Genomic DNA, 15,851 nt, shown 5'->3' on the forward strand with positions numbered 1-15,851 from the left:
GCAGACGTCCCTGAGTAATGGGTGTTGTGTTATGCACTGCACGGCGGCACTGTTGCACATTTCTACCGCCCTGGTAACAGAATGGCAACACAGGCGCTCGTCGGGCTCCTGTGGGTCGCAGATTCCACACAGACACCTGCCGATTTCAACATTCTAAACTGTTTCGCACATCCGACGGCAACCATGCAAAGAGATACGTCACCTAAAAATGTCATCCCGCGGGTTAGCCGCAGCCACATCTCGTGGATAGTCGGCGGGTTCCAGAGGCATTGGGTCTGTAGAGTATGGGTCATCATCCAGCATTAACTCGTCGCCGCTACCGGTAACATGTTCGTCAGAATCTCCCCCAGACAGGGAAACATCACTCTCGGTTTCCGACTCCATGTTTGCTCACTTCGCTTCGCGATCGCCAAACAGGCGCGCGGCTCGCATTTGCCCAGGGCGCGCGCTGATTGGCCTTATCCCTGTGACGTTTGTTCCCACTTTTGGTCGGCAAGGAATTAGAATTCGCATTAGTTTCGAAATTGACCTCGGAGAATGCGAATGTCCCTTTAACCCTACACAGCGACCAGCCGAGGGCCACACAGGCGCCAATGACATTGGTGTTGGGCTGTTCACGCTCACTGTTTTTGGCGCCGGCAATCTTTTCGATAATGCTCTAGTATGGTAGTATCCCAGCAAACACTTATCGTTCACCGATTATCCCATTTTGATCTCAATACCCACACCCGGATGAGACGATCCATGCGTCATCCTTGCGAGCACCGTCCGTGACTAAAACCTCTTGATCCCACACCCATCCACCCGAGAGCAAAATGCGAGCATTCAACTCTTGAGGGCGCGGAGGTAGTGCGAAACTGTGGTGACTGTATAAAATCACCTAACCATTTTGGCGTTGATGCGAGTGCTACAATGGAATTAGTTATTTGCTATGTTACTGCAACATTATTACGCAGAAACACATTGAGTTTAGTTCGCAGTGCACATACGTAACGGTCACCGTGGTACAACGTCCAGCGTCCGCGAGGTTGAAACGTGTTCAGGGGCGCGTTGTTCACGTTTCTCCCGCATCGTCTTTCGTGTCGTCTTTGGTCATCGTCTCACCGTCTCTTCCGTGAGACGAAAGACCATGCAGCGCAAGCAACAAGTGTGATTGCGCGTGGTCGTCTTCGTTCTCCTCGCACCGAGACTAGCAGACGCTACTCTCGGCACCGGACGCCGCAGGACACCTTGTGGAAAGGCACATTTTATACAGTCACGTAATAAAAGGAGCTGTTTATGATATATTACTCTGTCTTTTTCCTAGACTAGCATAAACTTCGAGTACGAGCTACAAGCCTCATCGTAAAATTGAAATAATCGTTGTTAGCAGAGACACCGTCATTCGGGAGGCGCGCGTTTTTCAAATTCAACACTGTCGTCTGCTATCGACTGACGTGCGCTCGGATCTTTTGCTCTTTTTATATACATTGCGCTGCCTATTTTAAGTTTTATTCCTATAGTGTTTCCTGTGGAAACACTTGCAGCATTTATCCTCACCTTTCTGGAAGCAGCTAGGTTGTTGGAGTCGGAGGTAGCAAAGAATCGGCCTTCAATTTACAGACATGTCAATGTCTGAAGCGCAGAAGCTGCAGCTGCTCGCGTTTATGGAGCAGAATCCGGAGCTATGCAAGTTTCATGCCCGGTGAAACGAAGAACGATAGGAAGAAAAAGTGGGAAGAGATCGCTGTAGCCCTAAACTCTCTAGGGGGACTGGTGAAAGACGCAGTTGGGTGGCAGGGACTATGGAAGCAGTGGAGATACCGTGTGCGAAAAACGGTGCGCGCCAACATAATTGGCATTTGTGGTACGGGTGGCGGCGGCGGCGCTATTGTAAACCCCGGCACAGAGCCCGGCGAGGAGACAACAACACGCGTCGTCGATATCGCAGGGTCCTTGCGTGGTTTCGACGCCCGTGTCATGGCCCTTGTAGGCTGGGACACCGTATCGGGCGCAGCAGGAGCTGCACGACTAAGTATGGCGGGCAACGTTACACAAGTGCCACAAGTGGTAAGAAAAAGTTACTCTAGATAAAGCTAGGCTTCCAACGAATTCGTTACGTTTACCTACACAGCCAGTGTCAGAACAAGCTGACCAACCAGAGACCGAAAGAGACAATGGCAGTGTCCCAGCAGCAACAGGCCCTACGGTGAGGAATTGCGTAACTTCTTTGCCTATCCGTATAACTTAACGAGCAAACTGTCACAGGTGCTTCACTACACCGATGCTGCAGTAGCAAGCACTTCTGCAGCTGCACCCCAGCAGGAAACTGAGGCGACCGCAGCAGCAGTGCCAGACGTATCAGGCACACAGCGTGGTAGAATAGGGCCATGCCGAAGGAGGAGGCGGCGAGTCCCCGCACCAATAGCAAATCGCATTCTGGAGGTGCAGGAGCGGATTGCTGCGGAAATAACGCAGCTCCGGGAGGTAAGGAAGTGGCCAGATACAGTTGACGCAGCACAGGTGCAGTGCTGGTGAAATCAATTAGAATCAGCTCTGCATTAAGTGAACATATTTACTTCAATTGAATAATCAAAAGTGAAAGTTTACACATAAACCGAAACGACAGTGAATGCACTTTTTTAAATTCCATACCTGTGAAGCTTCATGGTCATCACAAACTCATCATCCAAAACACATACATATACAAAGAAAGATTACATGGGGAAGGGTTGTTAGATTGTTTGCTTTCGCTTGTGTGCAGATCATCACTCCAATGGCTCAAGCCGTGACAGAGTACTTCAGGTACAAGATTGAAAATGAAAGGAACGCCAACAATGATATCTAAGGTGGGTCATTCTTTGTATTACTACTTATGCATCTTCATTGCAGTTTAATACTCAAAGTCTCCCCGTGATGTACTGGTGGGAAATGTTGCAAGAGACACTGTTTTCATGTGAAATATATTTTTCATTTGGAACGACAAGAGCCAATGAAAATATTTTGCAAAATATGAAGTGTTGGAGTATATGGAAAACATATACAAATTGTAAACATAACACAGTTACATAACTTTGCACATTTCTTGTTAACGTGAAAAACACAAAATCAGTAAGAGAAATAACATTCACAGTGACCAAAAATAATTAATAGTAAACAGAATAGTGAGTGCAATACGTTACAGCACCTGTGAAAAGAAGACACAATGACATCAAATACACTTAATGGAATGACATGGTCAAACTGAGGAACTCAGCATACTCTTAATTTCTGACATCCGCTTTTGTGGTGTTTTGAGGGTGTCTACCAACCTGGAAACGCAGGACTTGTCAGGGAATTTTCATGTGACTGGGAAACTCAGGAAAATTGGCAAAAATCAGTGAATTGGCAGTGAATTGGCAGTGAATTGGCAAAAATCAGTGGCAAAAATCAGTTGAAGCCAAGCGAAATTGAACCTTTGTATGCAATAAGGGGATAAGTCGAAAAATCTCAAACAGAGAAAACGGGCCTGATTTGATTGTCTGTCCCATTGACGCACATGCATTTCCCATTCCTTACCCTCCTGTAGCGTGCCAATAAATTGCAATACGGTCCTAAATTTTCTTTGGCAGGTACATACTGGTATGTAGATGTCATTGCAGCAAGAATAGTAAAAGCGGGATAAGTTCCCTTTTGTTTTGGTCAGGATTTTCCTTGAAAGGAGAAGTGAAAACGTGAAAATGTCAGGCAATTTGAAGGCTGCAATTTGGTTGCACCATGGTTTTGGTGGAAATCAATCCTAAATAAAATGTCACAAAGTCCTTTAAATTAGAATGTACGAATTAGAAATTATGTGGTCCCTGTACTTTTATGCCATACACATTTAAAAATATCTGTTAACAACTTGTTGCCTGCGGTGCACTGCCTGAGCAGTCAGTGATGCACTGCTCTCTACATCATCCCATTCATCCTCGGGAGCAGCAGGAGGATCGGGATCGGAGCCTTCATCTTCGTGTTCAGGATCTTGCAAATTGTACTCAATGCACATATTATGCAAAACTGCACATGCAGTGATAATATTGCATGCCCTGTCAGGTGCAAAGTGCAAGGTCCTGTAGCGATGCAGACAGCGGAAGCGCATCTTCAAAACTCCAAAACACTGTTCAATTCGAACCCGGGTCTTGCAGTGGGCTTTGTTGTATGCCTGGTCCTTCTGTGTTGCAGGGGAACGAACAGGAGTCAAGAGCCACGGTTCAAGAGGGTACCCCAGATCTCCTGCACAGAAGAGAGAAAGCTATAGTTACTGAAATTGTTTGATGGATGTTAAACTTGTGAGCTCATGACATCAGTAGACAAACTGTTCTGAAAAATATTTAATATTTATGTAGTTTCTATAAAATAAACCTGACCTGCACCTTCCCATGGAAGGTGTGCCTATTTACTCTGTGAATATACCAATTCCGAAGTCGTCTAATTCTGCAGTTAATACATCTGCTGTATGCAATGATGTATACAACAACAGCATCAAATACTTTTATGTTGACGTGTACACAAAGCATGCTACTCTACTAAAAAATTCAAAACCAAGCTGCATATCTGTTTCCATATTGGCCTCTACTTCTAGTAAAACCAGCGGTATGGCCGAGCAGGTTAAGGCCTCCCGTTCATTGGTAATAACGGAGGTTGTGCTGAAGACTGGGAGGTTTGAATCCTACCACAGGCTGTGATGTCTGAAGTTTTCCTTGGGATTTCCCGAAGACACAGTCCCCCCCGATGTCGGCCCAGGATGCATACTAACCCCCCTGTCCCCCACTTCTTCCTGCTTACTATAAGTGCAATTCTAAGGACCATTACTGAAGCAGTTGAGACAAATGTTCCACATACCTAACAGCCACTCGCCCTCAGCAAATGTCGTCGGTGCTCGCAGACGGACTTCGCACATGCTCCACACTGAGGAGTCGTGGCAGCTCCCTGGGTACGTGGCGTCAATGTGGAGAAATCTGCGATTGGCATCACAGATCTGCAAATAACATAATTTAGGCAGCCAAATTTGAATAAAAGCTCAGCTCGTTGTCACTGTCATAGCAACTCTAAATCAGAATCACACTCTCATCCCTAGCACGTTGAGGGCATGGTATCCCTTGTGGGAATAATAATTCCCATCAACAAAGCGGGGGTCACTGCGACTCGGGGCGATGATGGCTATTGCAGTACCGTCAATTGCACCTGCATGATAAGAACAGCACCTGTCATTTATTTAAGAAACATCATATGAACACCAATGTAAAAGGACTGTCATTTAAATTTACCAAGGCATCCGGGTATCCCTGCTATGGCATAGAAGTCCCGTTTGATGGCCACCTTCTCTTCTGTGGATGCCGGGAACTTCAGATATCTCTGTCCTAAATTTTTTATTATGGCTAGGCTGACAGCATGGATAGCCTCGGAGACCGGGCGCTTTGTAGTGGCGATGAATTCATCACTGGCGATGTTGTCCAGGAATGCTCCTGTTGCATAAAATCTGAGCGCCATCAGGACCCTCTGCTCCACCGACAGAGTTGTGCTGCGCCACTGCTGGGCTTAAGTGGAGACTTATTTCAGAATGATCCCAAAAACTTGGCTGTTCATAATTACTAATCTATTAGCTTTTCAAGCACTTCCTTTTGGAATCGCAACGCAATGATCAAAGCAAAACCTGCTGTTACGCGAGTGTAGGCTGTTGTTTTATTGTTTTCTTATTCCTGTCAACTGGAACCAGAACATCAGGGAAATAATGCTAATGAAGTGCAGATTTTTACCGCTTTATTGCGATAGCTGACGTACAACCAAACCTCATGAATGCTCCGAAGTTATATTTCCCTTACATTTATCGCAGTGCTGTAGGTTTTCACTGCACAGGCTCAGTTTCACCAACGTCAGTTTAGCCACATTCAAACAGAGATTAGGTTCACTCAGACTTAGTCGTTCTGTGGTCCGCACTGTAATATCAGCTGACGGCATTTTCCTGGAATCTTCGCGAATACTAGCATTCATGATGCAGAACTGAAGGATAACTTGAAGTTTAGGACCTGTTACGACTTGCTTAAAGACTCCGTGTCACGATTGGACTCCTTTCCGTCAACACTGACTAAAGTTACTGGAATTCACCTTGCGTCCTTGTCAATTCGTTTCAAAAGAGCCTCACTGTCTATGAAACCCGTTAATGAAACCGTGCACTGCTCTCGGGTTGTATTGTAGCCGACGTTGGTGAAACACGTCCTATATTAAAACACACAAAAGAAACTCACATCGGCGTAAGTCATCAGCAACGGCGTCGCACACCTCCCGGGCAGCAGCCTTCGATAACCGAAAATGGCCGATGAACTCCTCTTCTGTCACACTGCTGTCGAAGGCATCGCGGTGTTCACGAAAATGTCGCGAAGATTCGCTGTCGCTGACCCCTTCGTCAGCAAGAAAGGCGTAGAGTTCCGCCATGTTTCCTCGATGTGACGACGCTGACGACCAAAGACTCAAATTCTTGCGTCTCACGCGCTGCGTCTCCTCGCGACCACAAATTATGTTGAATTCCAATGGCAGATTCGGAACGCCTCCGGAGCAAGTTTTGTTGATCCGCCGAGAGCAAGTCTGTTCGAATGGCAGATTGAGAACAGTTCTGGAGTCTTCCAATGGGAGCTTCGGAGCGGCATTCGAGCCAAGGTCGCTCCAGGGAGCAACCCAGACTGCTCCGCCAAAATAGGCAGATTCAACCGGAACTCTACGTGACGTGTCACTTGTCGCTCGTGCTTCCTATTTCCTGTCTCTATTTCGCCAACATGGCTGCTTTGCAACGCGTCTTCGCCGTGACTAGTATTTCGCGTCGTACGTTGGCGATTTTGTTTCATCAAGGAAGCGAGAATCAGACATTACCAGGGCAACGTTAGGAGATTAGGAGGACCTTGATGTTGCAAAACATGGCGTTATAATGGAACATGAGCATCTTCTTCTTCTTCCTCCGTCTCTGGCCGCCATCCACCAAGGGAGGTTACCCAGCGCTAACTCCAAGTTGTGCGGAAGTGTTCCAGTCGCAGATTCGGATCACTTGCTCTAGGCCAGATCAAGCCGCTCCACTGCGGAGCCTGCCACTTGCTCCGACTCTGCCATTGGAATTCAACATTAGTCACGCCATGACCATGGCAGAGTGGCGAGCAAGCTGCCTCTTAGCGGAAGAGACGAATGGCTCCACGTGACCGCGCCGTTGGCATGGCAACGAAGACCAAAGACGACGCGCGGGTGCCGTGAGCAACCCGCCCCTGACCGGTGGCGTGTGATCGTGCTCGTGACAGCCGCCCTTTTCTTCGTCGCCACGCTGGTGGAAGGATGTCAACCAACGGCAAGTGTCGGTTCCTTTAAACCTGTGCTACCTTTTGTTTCCGTGCCATATAATCGGATTCATCAACTGCGCGCGCCCGACTGTAATTTGGACAATGTGGAGGTCGGACCGCACGGTCCGACGCAACGTCAGTGCTCGCGTGAATGAAAGCCTACTTGCTTTAGCTTGTGCCAGTGAAGGAGATCCAAATGTCTCGGACACATGTTACAACCGTTCTCCACAGCCTCCAGAACGTGAGGAGATCGTGCATGAAAATTTCAGGACGTCTTCAGCCAGCAGGCCTAGTGAGAGCAGAGAGATCGTTGTTTAATTTGAGGTTTTATGGAAATAAATATTTTCAGAACAACAACAAACCGTGACTAGCTGTAACATGTACAACCTGGTGTGGGCATATTCTCTGGGCTAACGACGCTCCGTGTAAGCTGTCACAATGAAAGCAATGACTGAACGCCATCATTGGAATGACGGTAAGCCGGCGTTCACACGGGGCAACTTTTCCCAGCAACTCGAAGCAACTCAAACCAACGTCTTTTGAGCAATTTCGAGTCCGCGTTCACACGCAGCAACTCTGTAGCTGCACCCACAAGCAACCTTATGGCGACCGGACAATGTGGGTTCGAATCGAACTGGTGGAATCTTTTCTTTAGCTGCTGTTTATCAAATTTCAGTCAGTTTTATTACTCCAATAGATCATTATTGCCGCCCAGAAGTGGCAACTGATATGTTTCCGTGAAGTTCGTAAAAAAAGAAAAAGTTATTTTTTAGCTGCACCTCCAGGATTTGAACCTATGAACCCACGAACGAAATCCACAACGCCATCGGGAGTCACGTGGCAATGCTTCCCTCTCTGATTGGCCGATGCACGAGCAACTTCTCAAGTTTTCGGTCCGGGAGCGATTCGCAGCAACTCGGAGCAACTCGAGTTGCTGGAGGTTGCCGGCTGACAGCAACTCCAAAGTTACTCATAGTTGCTGCAAAAAGTTGCCCCGTGTGAACGCTGCCTAAGTATGGCGATTCCAACAAGTTTTATTCCCCATATCTGGCCTACGTTTAACATCGAAAAACGAGCGTCGTCTGCCTCTTCGAAACTACACCTTTCTACACGCTACCCCAGGAAGTTCTGTCTTGCACGCTGCCTTAGCGCGGCGTGCAGGGCGGAGCTTCTTGCAGTAAGGTGCGAACGGCAGGAACGCCCCGCCGTACGCAGTGGCTACTCCGGAGAACGCGCGCACTATTATCCCAACTTCACCCCACGGGTTATCCGTGGGAGCACACAGCGAATTCGAAACCGCGGACAATTTGAGCATTTTTCACGTGTGTTTCGGGGATTTGCGCACGTCCCAAGTACGATCCCATCATCGCATTTCGTGATCCATCGTTCCTCGCACGTACGGACTTCGGTTTCCTAACCTAAAAGTGTTTCGGCAGTTGAGATTTTCCACCGTAGACCCACGACAAAGCTTCAGTCGCCGGCGTCACGGGCACTTTTGACGTGTGACGTGTGACTTTTTCGTGCGGCACGAGTAAGTAACCCCGCCTAGGCCAATGGGAAGCAATGCCGGCGTACCACCCCACTGCTACGTATGCGGGGGGAACTTCCGTCGTGACTGTCCGCACCGAACCCCGGACACCCTCAGTAAACCCTAGCAGGGAAACCCAGGACGCCGACGGCGGTACTTGCAGATGACTCAATTCCGTCGTTGGCTGTGAAAAGCACCGATAAGAGGCAAGTGATTTCTACCCATGCTATAGTCTAATAACGCGGAGGGCTCTGTCGCTGTGGCGTGCCAACCGCAAGATTACAGTCGTAACGTCGGGCCATTTGCTGTGGCACGGGCTCATGTCGTCACGGACGCGTCAACAAGTCGGCGGGATTTGCTTCTGTTTCACACGTATCTCCATCGATCTTTCTCTACCTTCTGTTGAATTTCTATGACCCTGTTGCACACAAACTGCGGCCAGCGGTTTGCGTTCCCTCGTATCCATTGCAAAGCAATTATTGAATCTGTCCAAAAGTAATCGGAGGTTGTGAGCTTGAAATTGTCCCGCAAGTAGCTGGCGAGACGAGCTGACACACCAAGTTGTTCCATACTAGCTTGAGTCATCTCCTTCACTGGTGCTATTCTTGACTTTGCTGCGATCAGTTGCGTTTTGTATCCGTCCGCGCAGCCGCCGAGACGTGGATAAACAACGCTACCGTACGCACCGGGGCTAGCATAACAGAAAAAGTGTAGCTGTGGCTGGATCTCAGTGCTCATGTCCGATGAGTAACAACGTGGTATTTCAATGTCGTTGAGATCCTGTAGCTCGTTGTGCCAAGCGCCCCATTTACGAGCGAGGTCATCTAGTAGCGGATCATCCCACTGCAGCCCGTGCTTCCAGATTTGCTGTAGGAGCATCTTTCCCGTGACGGCGTACGGAAGGATGAAGCCCAATGGGTCACATATTTGTGCCACCGAGCGCAGCACCTGTCGTTTCGTGGTCATGTCGTTGTATTCTCCAGAAGCGTAGTGGAAGTTAAGGGGGAGAGACAGCGTGTCCTGCTCCTGGTTCCAAGGAATGCCAAGTACTTTCGTTGTGTTTCCAATTAAAACAGCATTCGGTTCGGACTTCAACTTCTCGGACTCCCTTTGGAGTCCGGACACGCAAGTGGTCGACGAGCAAGTAGGTGGCGATGTTTATTGGATGGTGTTCAGGAGAAGAATCAAATTAAGCGTGAGCAGTCGCGTGGGCGCGCAGGCGTTGTGTCGTCGTCTTCAACACAGTATTCAACAGCCTGCCACCCACAGATGAGAACGACGGGGTGTTTCAGGATTTTGGCTGTTTTTCTTGTGACTCGAGCTTGTAGAGGTGCTGCACGGGTCTAACTCGTCCATCTGACCCTGTGAAAACTTTGTCAACGATACACATTTTCCATTGAAGCCTGGGACAGTTTGACGAGAACTACATCTCCGGTTTGATCGTCGCAGTCGTTTATCCCTTTGGAGTGGTATGCAAAACGTAGTTCCGAAACGTATTCTTTCTGCTACCTATTCAAGACCGCATTGAGGTAATGCAAGTGTTTTTTTTTTCATGTCTTTCTTATCTTTGTGGACGATGAGTCATAGGGTGTGTTCCGCGGTGTGGTGGATTCCGTCCATGGTGATGCGAGCAGACGTCTTCCCATTATCATAGTTGCTGGAGCGAGGGTGTCGGCTCGAAGTTCACGTTATAAACAAAGGTTATGGGTCTCGAGTTCATCATCGCCTCCACCTCAGCCAGCAGAGTTTGCATTTCGATGAAGTCTACGACTTTCCTGGACAGGGTTCTCCTCAATCTGATTTTACGGATCTTATTAGTCTTTCATAAAAACTACCCCACCAAGATGCGCGCCCAGGTATGAATTTCCACCGTATGCCGTTACGTGAAGAATAGTCCTGCACCAGCGGGTCCGTCAGGATCCTTTGTATGTCCCGAATTTCTCTTTCGACCTTTTTGAACGTCAAGGCATTGTCCGAGTAGATGGTTTGGCAGATTCCCCTACGAGCTGTAAATCTTCGAAAGGCTTGCAAGAACTTCGCCGCCGACATGTCCTCGCACAGCTCAAGGTGTACAGCCCTTGTGACAGCACAAGTGAAGAGGACAATGTAGCCATTGTGGTAGTTCCTCCTTCACTTTAACGTTAATGGTCCTGCAAAATCGATGCCGGTGACCTCGAAGGGATGACTCATCGTCACTCTGCCAGGTAGAAGTTGGCCATCAGGTTGTATCAGATGCCTTGCGTCGTTTCGTCTGCATATAACGCATCGTCGTAGTATCCGATTGACTTGTTGGCGTGCCCGGAGTATCCAGAAAATCTCGCGTAGCTACACTAAGGTGTCACGCACTCCGGAGTGGAAAACTTGGCGATGGGACTGTAAAATCGAAAGGCGCGCATAATGCGAGTGAGTTAGCAGTATAATTGGATGACGTTCCGAAAATGTTTGCCGACTACCACCCATTCGCCCTCCAAGTCTGAGGATGCCGTCGCCGTCAATAAATGACCTTAAATCTTTCAACTTCGATTTTCGTTGAAGTGCCCTGTTGGCTCCAAGTGCGCTGATTTCGTCCGCGAATGCAGATTCTTGTTCTTGCTTTCCCCAGTAGCGTTCGGCCTGTTGAATCTCACTAGCGCTTAAGGGATCGTTGAGCCGACCTATTGCTCTGGAGTTCTTAATGGATCGAAGTATCCACGCGGTTACCCCATGGAGGTGATTGACATTGCTAAAGCGTAGATCTCTTCGATGGATATGCCATTGCAATTTAACCATGTACTTACCGAGAAAACGCCATCGACCGCCGCGACATCAGTAATCAACAGTAATCGACCTCTACACACGACAGTAATCAACCTCTACAGGCACATCGTTCCACAACAACGCGTTGAAGTCACTACTGACCTTCCTAGAAAAGGAAGTGTAAGCACCGCGAAGAACTCACCCAGCATACTCTTCAACCTCCACCCGAACATGGGCACACGGAGAGCCGCACTTTCGCAAGTTTAAACCGGCGAATGGTCGTCCAGTGGCCACATTGTACAACATGGTCAAGGTAGGCAAGGGAAATGAACGCTGCCTCTTTTGCAACATGGCAAGCCATGCCATAGCAGACTCTAGAAGCCTAAAGTCTCCTGCCGAAAAGAAACACATATTAGCAGAGCAACGCCGATGCTTCAGATGTTGCAAGCCGAATCACGCTGCAAGACATTGCAGAAGCCGTCCGAAGTGCCACAAGAGTGCCGCTCACCACGCAACGATGATGTGTGACGCAGAATATAAACCTCGGCCATCTGCCCCCGCTCCCGGCACGTCCGCGACAGTCACTCTCAAGACCACAGTCAACCGCTTCCCCCAACGCATTCTACTTCAGACCGCCACAGCCTGGGCACACGTAACAAAAAGGAAGTCTTCACACGCCTAATCTTCGATGGCGGCAGTCAGCGCACGTTCATCACTCGTGACTTGTCGCAAGCGCTCGGCTGTCAGATCGTTCGCATAGAGCACGTCTCCATTGGGGCATTCGGAGTTCAACACAAACGTCCAGAAGTACCAGCTCCCATGGCTCAGTGGTTAGCGTGCTGGCCATGTCACGTCGAGACTGGGAGGTACCCGGGTTCGAATCCCGGTGCCGGCTGTGCTGTCTGGGGTTTCTCCTGGGTTTTCCCCAGATGCTTGGAGACATATGTCAGCACAGTTCCCTTAGAAGTCGGCCCAGGACGCACATTCCCCGAGGGCGTGAGTCGTGACGTTGCCCACATACGTGAGGCCGACAACGGCAAGCCCTATCACCACCACCACCACCACCAGAAGTACTGGAAGCAGTTGAGCTCAGTTTAAGGACTGCACATGGAAGGGGTGAACGTCAAAAGATAACAGCCCTGGTAGTGGAACAGATATGCTCGCAAGTCTTGGAAGTTCCACCTGATGTAATCAAAGAGCCTATGCAGCAGTACAAGCTGCCAACAGCCGACTGTTGCGACGGCGCCCTAAGTCAACAAATAGAGATCCTGATTGGTGCGGACAACCACTGGGAATTTGTTACCAGGCACAAACCCACTCTTCCTGTGTATCAAGGTGTACAAGCAGTCGAGGCGACACTTGGCTGGACGTTGCAAGGACCATGCTCTCTACCGAACGTGGTGCGCACAGCACGCTGTCACACGGTGACTGTGTTGCACGTAAGTCAACATAGCAAAGCGGTGAACGATATGATGGAGCAAATTTGCAACTTTGACAGTATCGGCATACGCTGGGTCTGAGACAGACGAACATAGCACCACTTTGTCCTCGATAACTTCAAAACGTCCATTCAGTTGAAGAACGACAGGTATTCAGTTGCCTCGCCGTGGAAACCAGTTGTGTCAATGCAAGACAATAAGTACATTGCGGCGCAGCGTCTTTCACAAGTCACGAGGCGTCTATCCAAGTCACAACGTTTAATGGCGAGATACGACACAGCCATACGTGAATATCTTGCCTCTGGAGTAGCAGAGAAGGTTACCCAGGAAATGGACCGGGCCCAAAATACAGCACACATATACAATACGCCGCATCACGCAGTCATCAGGGTGGATCGAATAACTACAAAGATGAGGATGGTCTTCGACGCATCCTCTCATGAACCTGGCACCAGCTCGCTCAATGATAAGCTGAACGCGGGACTCAACCTAAATCCGGATATCATGCCACTACTTATGAACTTCCGCCTTTACCCAGTAGCCTTGATATCAGATGTACAGGAGACATTGCTCCAGATCACCATACACGAGGATGACAGAGACGCCCTTAGGTTGCTGTGGTACAGAACTACGCCAGTAGACGGCATGACGAGGGTGACTTTCGGCACGGCCCCTAGCACGTTCCTCCTGGACACCACGTTACAGCACCACATCCAGCTGTATGCCAGCGAACATCCGAGATGAGCAAAGTTACTTGAAAATTCCATTTACGTGGACGACGTAATTTTTGGCGCGGCGAACGAGGAGGAGGCACTGGAGATCTACGCCGCAACATTACAGCTGTTTGGCAAGGCTTCCATTAAGCTCCAAAAATTGGGTTTCGAACAGTCATGCGATGTGCGAGAAGTTTAAGTCCGAACCGGATGCCGTTTTAATTGGAAACACAACGAAACTACTTGGCATTCCTTGGAACCAGGAACAGGACACGCTGTCTCTTCCCCTTAACTTGCACTGCTCTTCTGGAGAATAAAACGACATGACCACGAAACGACAGGTGCTGCGCTCGGTGGCACAAATATACGACCCATTGCGCTTCATCCTTCCGTACACCGTCACCGGAAAGATGCTCCTACAGGAAATCTTGAAGCACGGGCTGGAGTGGGATGATCCGCTACCAGATGACCCCGCTCGTAAATGGGGCGCTTGGCACAACGAGCTACAGGATCTCAAATACATTGAAATACCACGTTGTTACTTACCGGACATGAGCACTGAGATCCATCCACAGCTACACTTTTTCTCTTATGCTAGCCCCGGCGCGTACGGTACCGTTGTTTGTCTACGTCTCGGCGGCTGCGCGAACGGATACAAAACGCAACTGATCGCAGCAAAGTCAAGAATAGCACCAGTGAAGAAGATGACTCAAGCTCGTATGGAACTACTTGGTGTGTCAGCTCGTCTCGCCAGCTACTTGCGGGACAATGTCAAGCTCACAACCTAAGCCTACTTTTGGACAGATTCAATTATTTCTTTGCAATGGGTACTAGGGGACGCAAACCGCTGGCCACGGTTTCTGCACAACAGGGTCACAGAAATTCAACAGAAGGTAGAGATCGATGGAGATACGTGGGAACAGAAGCAAATCCCGCCGACTTGTTGACGCGTTCGTGACGACGTGAGCCCGTGCCACAGTAAATGGTCCGAGATTACGACTGTAACCGTGCGCTTGGCACGCCACAGGGACAGAGGCCTCTGCGTTATCAGACTATAGCATGGATCGAAATCACTTGCCTCTTATCGATGCTTTCCGCAGCCAACGACGGAATTGAGTCATCTGCAAGTACCGCCGTCGGCGTCCTGGGTTTCCCTGCGGGGGTTTACTGAGGGTGTCCGGGGTTCGGTGTAGACAGTTCGGTGCGGACGGAAGTTCCCCCCGCATACGTAGCAGTGGCGTGGTACGCCGGCGTTGCTTCCCATTGGCCTAGACGGGGTTGTTTACTCGTGCCAAAAGTCGCAGCTCTTGTGCAGCGTCTTGCGACGCTCGCGATGCCCGAGACGCCGGCGACAGAAGCTTTGTCGTGGGTCTACGGTGGAAAATCTCAACTGCCCAAACGCTTTAGGTTAGGTTAGGTTAGGAGTCAGCGGCAGGAGGACAAGGTCAGCGGCTCACAAGTACTACGACACTAGAACATTATCGAAAAAGATTGCCGGCGTCAAAAACAGTGCGTGAATAGCCCAACACAAATGTCATTGGCGTCTGTGTGGCCCTCGGCTGGTCACTGTGTCGGGTGAAGTTAACGTAGAACACGGGCTGTTGTTAACGCGGAGGGAGCCGCAGCAATGTTGGCAGAGCTGCTAATAACGCACTTTAGGACACGGAACCTCACATAGCCTCCGGGTAGGCACCAAAATGTCCTGGCTGATTACAGTTTGAATGAATTTGTACGTTTGTACTGGGATAGCTTGTTAGGTCAAACGGGTTGGGTTAGCTAACGGGGTGTGTTATTTAGAAGGGGTGTGTTGTTTTATTTAAGGTGAGCAGTGATTCCGCAGGAATGTGCCCAGGGTGAAGTTGCTGAGCTTTGTGTGTGTGTGCCTTGTACATGCGATGGACTTGCCGTGCTGGATGTACTACGTGGACTCCTTATTCTGACAAGGGTGTCCTGGACGGCCCCGTGAACTCTGAACATTTTGCAGTCTGTCTGGCAACCTCGGCGGACATGATAACAGTTGCGGCGACAGGTGACACCAACACGAGAAGTGCGGCCCAAGACGCAACGGTGAATGCTCTGAACAGTGGAGCGCTCGACATGCATGTGCCGAACTTGG

At 49.4% G+C, this 15,851-nt stretch overlaps 2 protein-coding genes across 2 annotated transcripts; one reads left to right on the top strand and one right to left on the bottom strand.

Moving 5' to 3' along the window:
* Positions 1-2,603: 2,603 nt before the first annotated feature.
* LOC135390115 (putative nuclease HARBI1) lies at positions 2,604-6,729 on the bottom strand. The gene is made up of 4 exons (XM_064620111.1): positions 6,246-6,729; positions 5,268-5,537; positions 4,843-5,184; positions 2,604-4,233 (listed from the first exon to the last, which is right to left on the bottom strand). The coding sequence occupies exons 1-3, from the start codon at positions 6,430-6,432 to the stop codon at positions 5,060-5,062; spliced, it is 582 nt and encodes a 193-aa protein (XP_064476181.1). The 5' UTR covers positions 6,433-6,729; the 3' UTR covers positions 2,604-4,233; positions 4,843-5,059.
* Positions 6,730-9,886: 3,157 nt separating this feature from the next.
* Positions 9,887-13,766, top strand: LOC135389237 (uncharacterized). Its single transcript, XM_064619302.1, has 3 exons — positions 9,887-9,991; positions 12,714-13,022; positions 13,158-13,766. The coding sequence occupies exons 1-3, from the start codon at positions 9,887-9,889 to the stop codon at positions 13,764-13,766; spliced, it is 1,023 nt and encodes a 340-aa protein (XP_064475372.1).
* The last annotated feature ends 2,085 nt before the right edge of the window (positions 13,767-15,851 follow it).

The sequence above is a fragment of the Ornithodoros turicata genome, chromosome 3 (assembly GCF_037126465.1).
Source record: "Ornithodoros turicata isolate Travis chromosome 3, ASM3712646v1, whole genome shotgun sequence".
NCBI lineage: Eukaryota > Metazoa > Arthropoda > Arachnida > Ixodida > Argasidae > Ornithodoros > Ornithodoros turicata.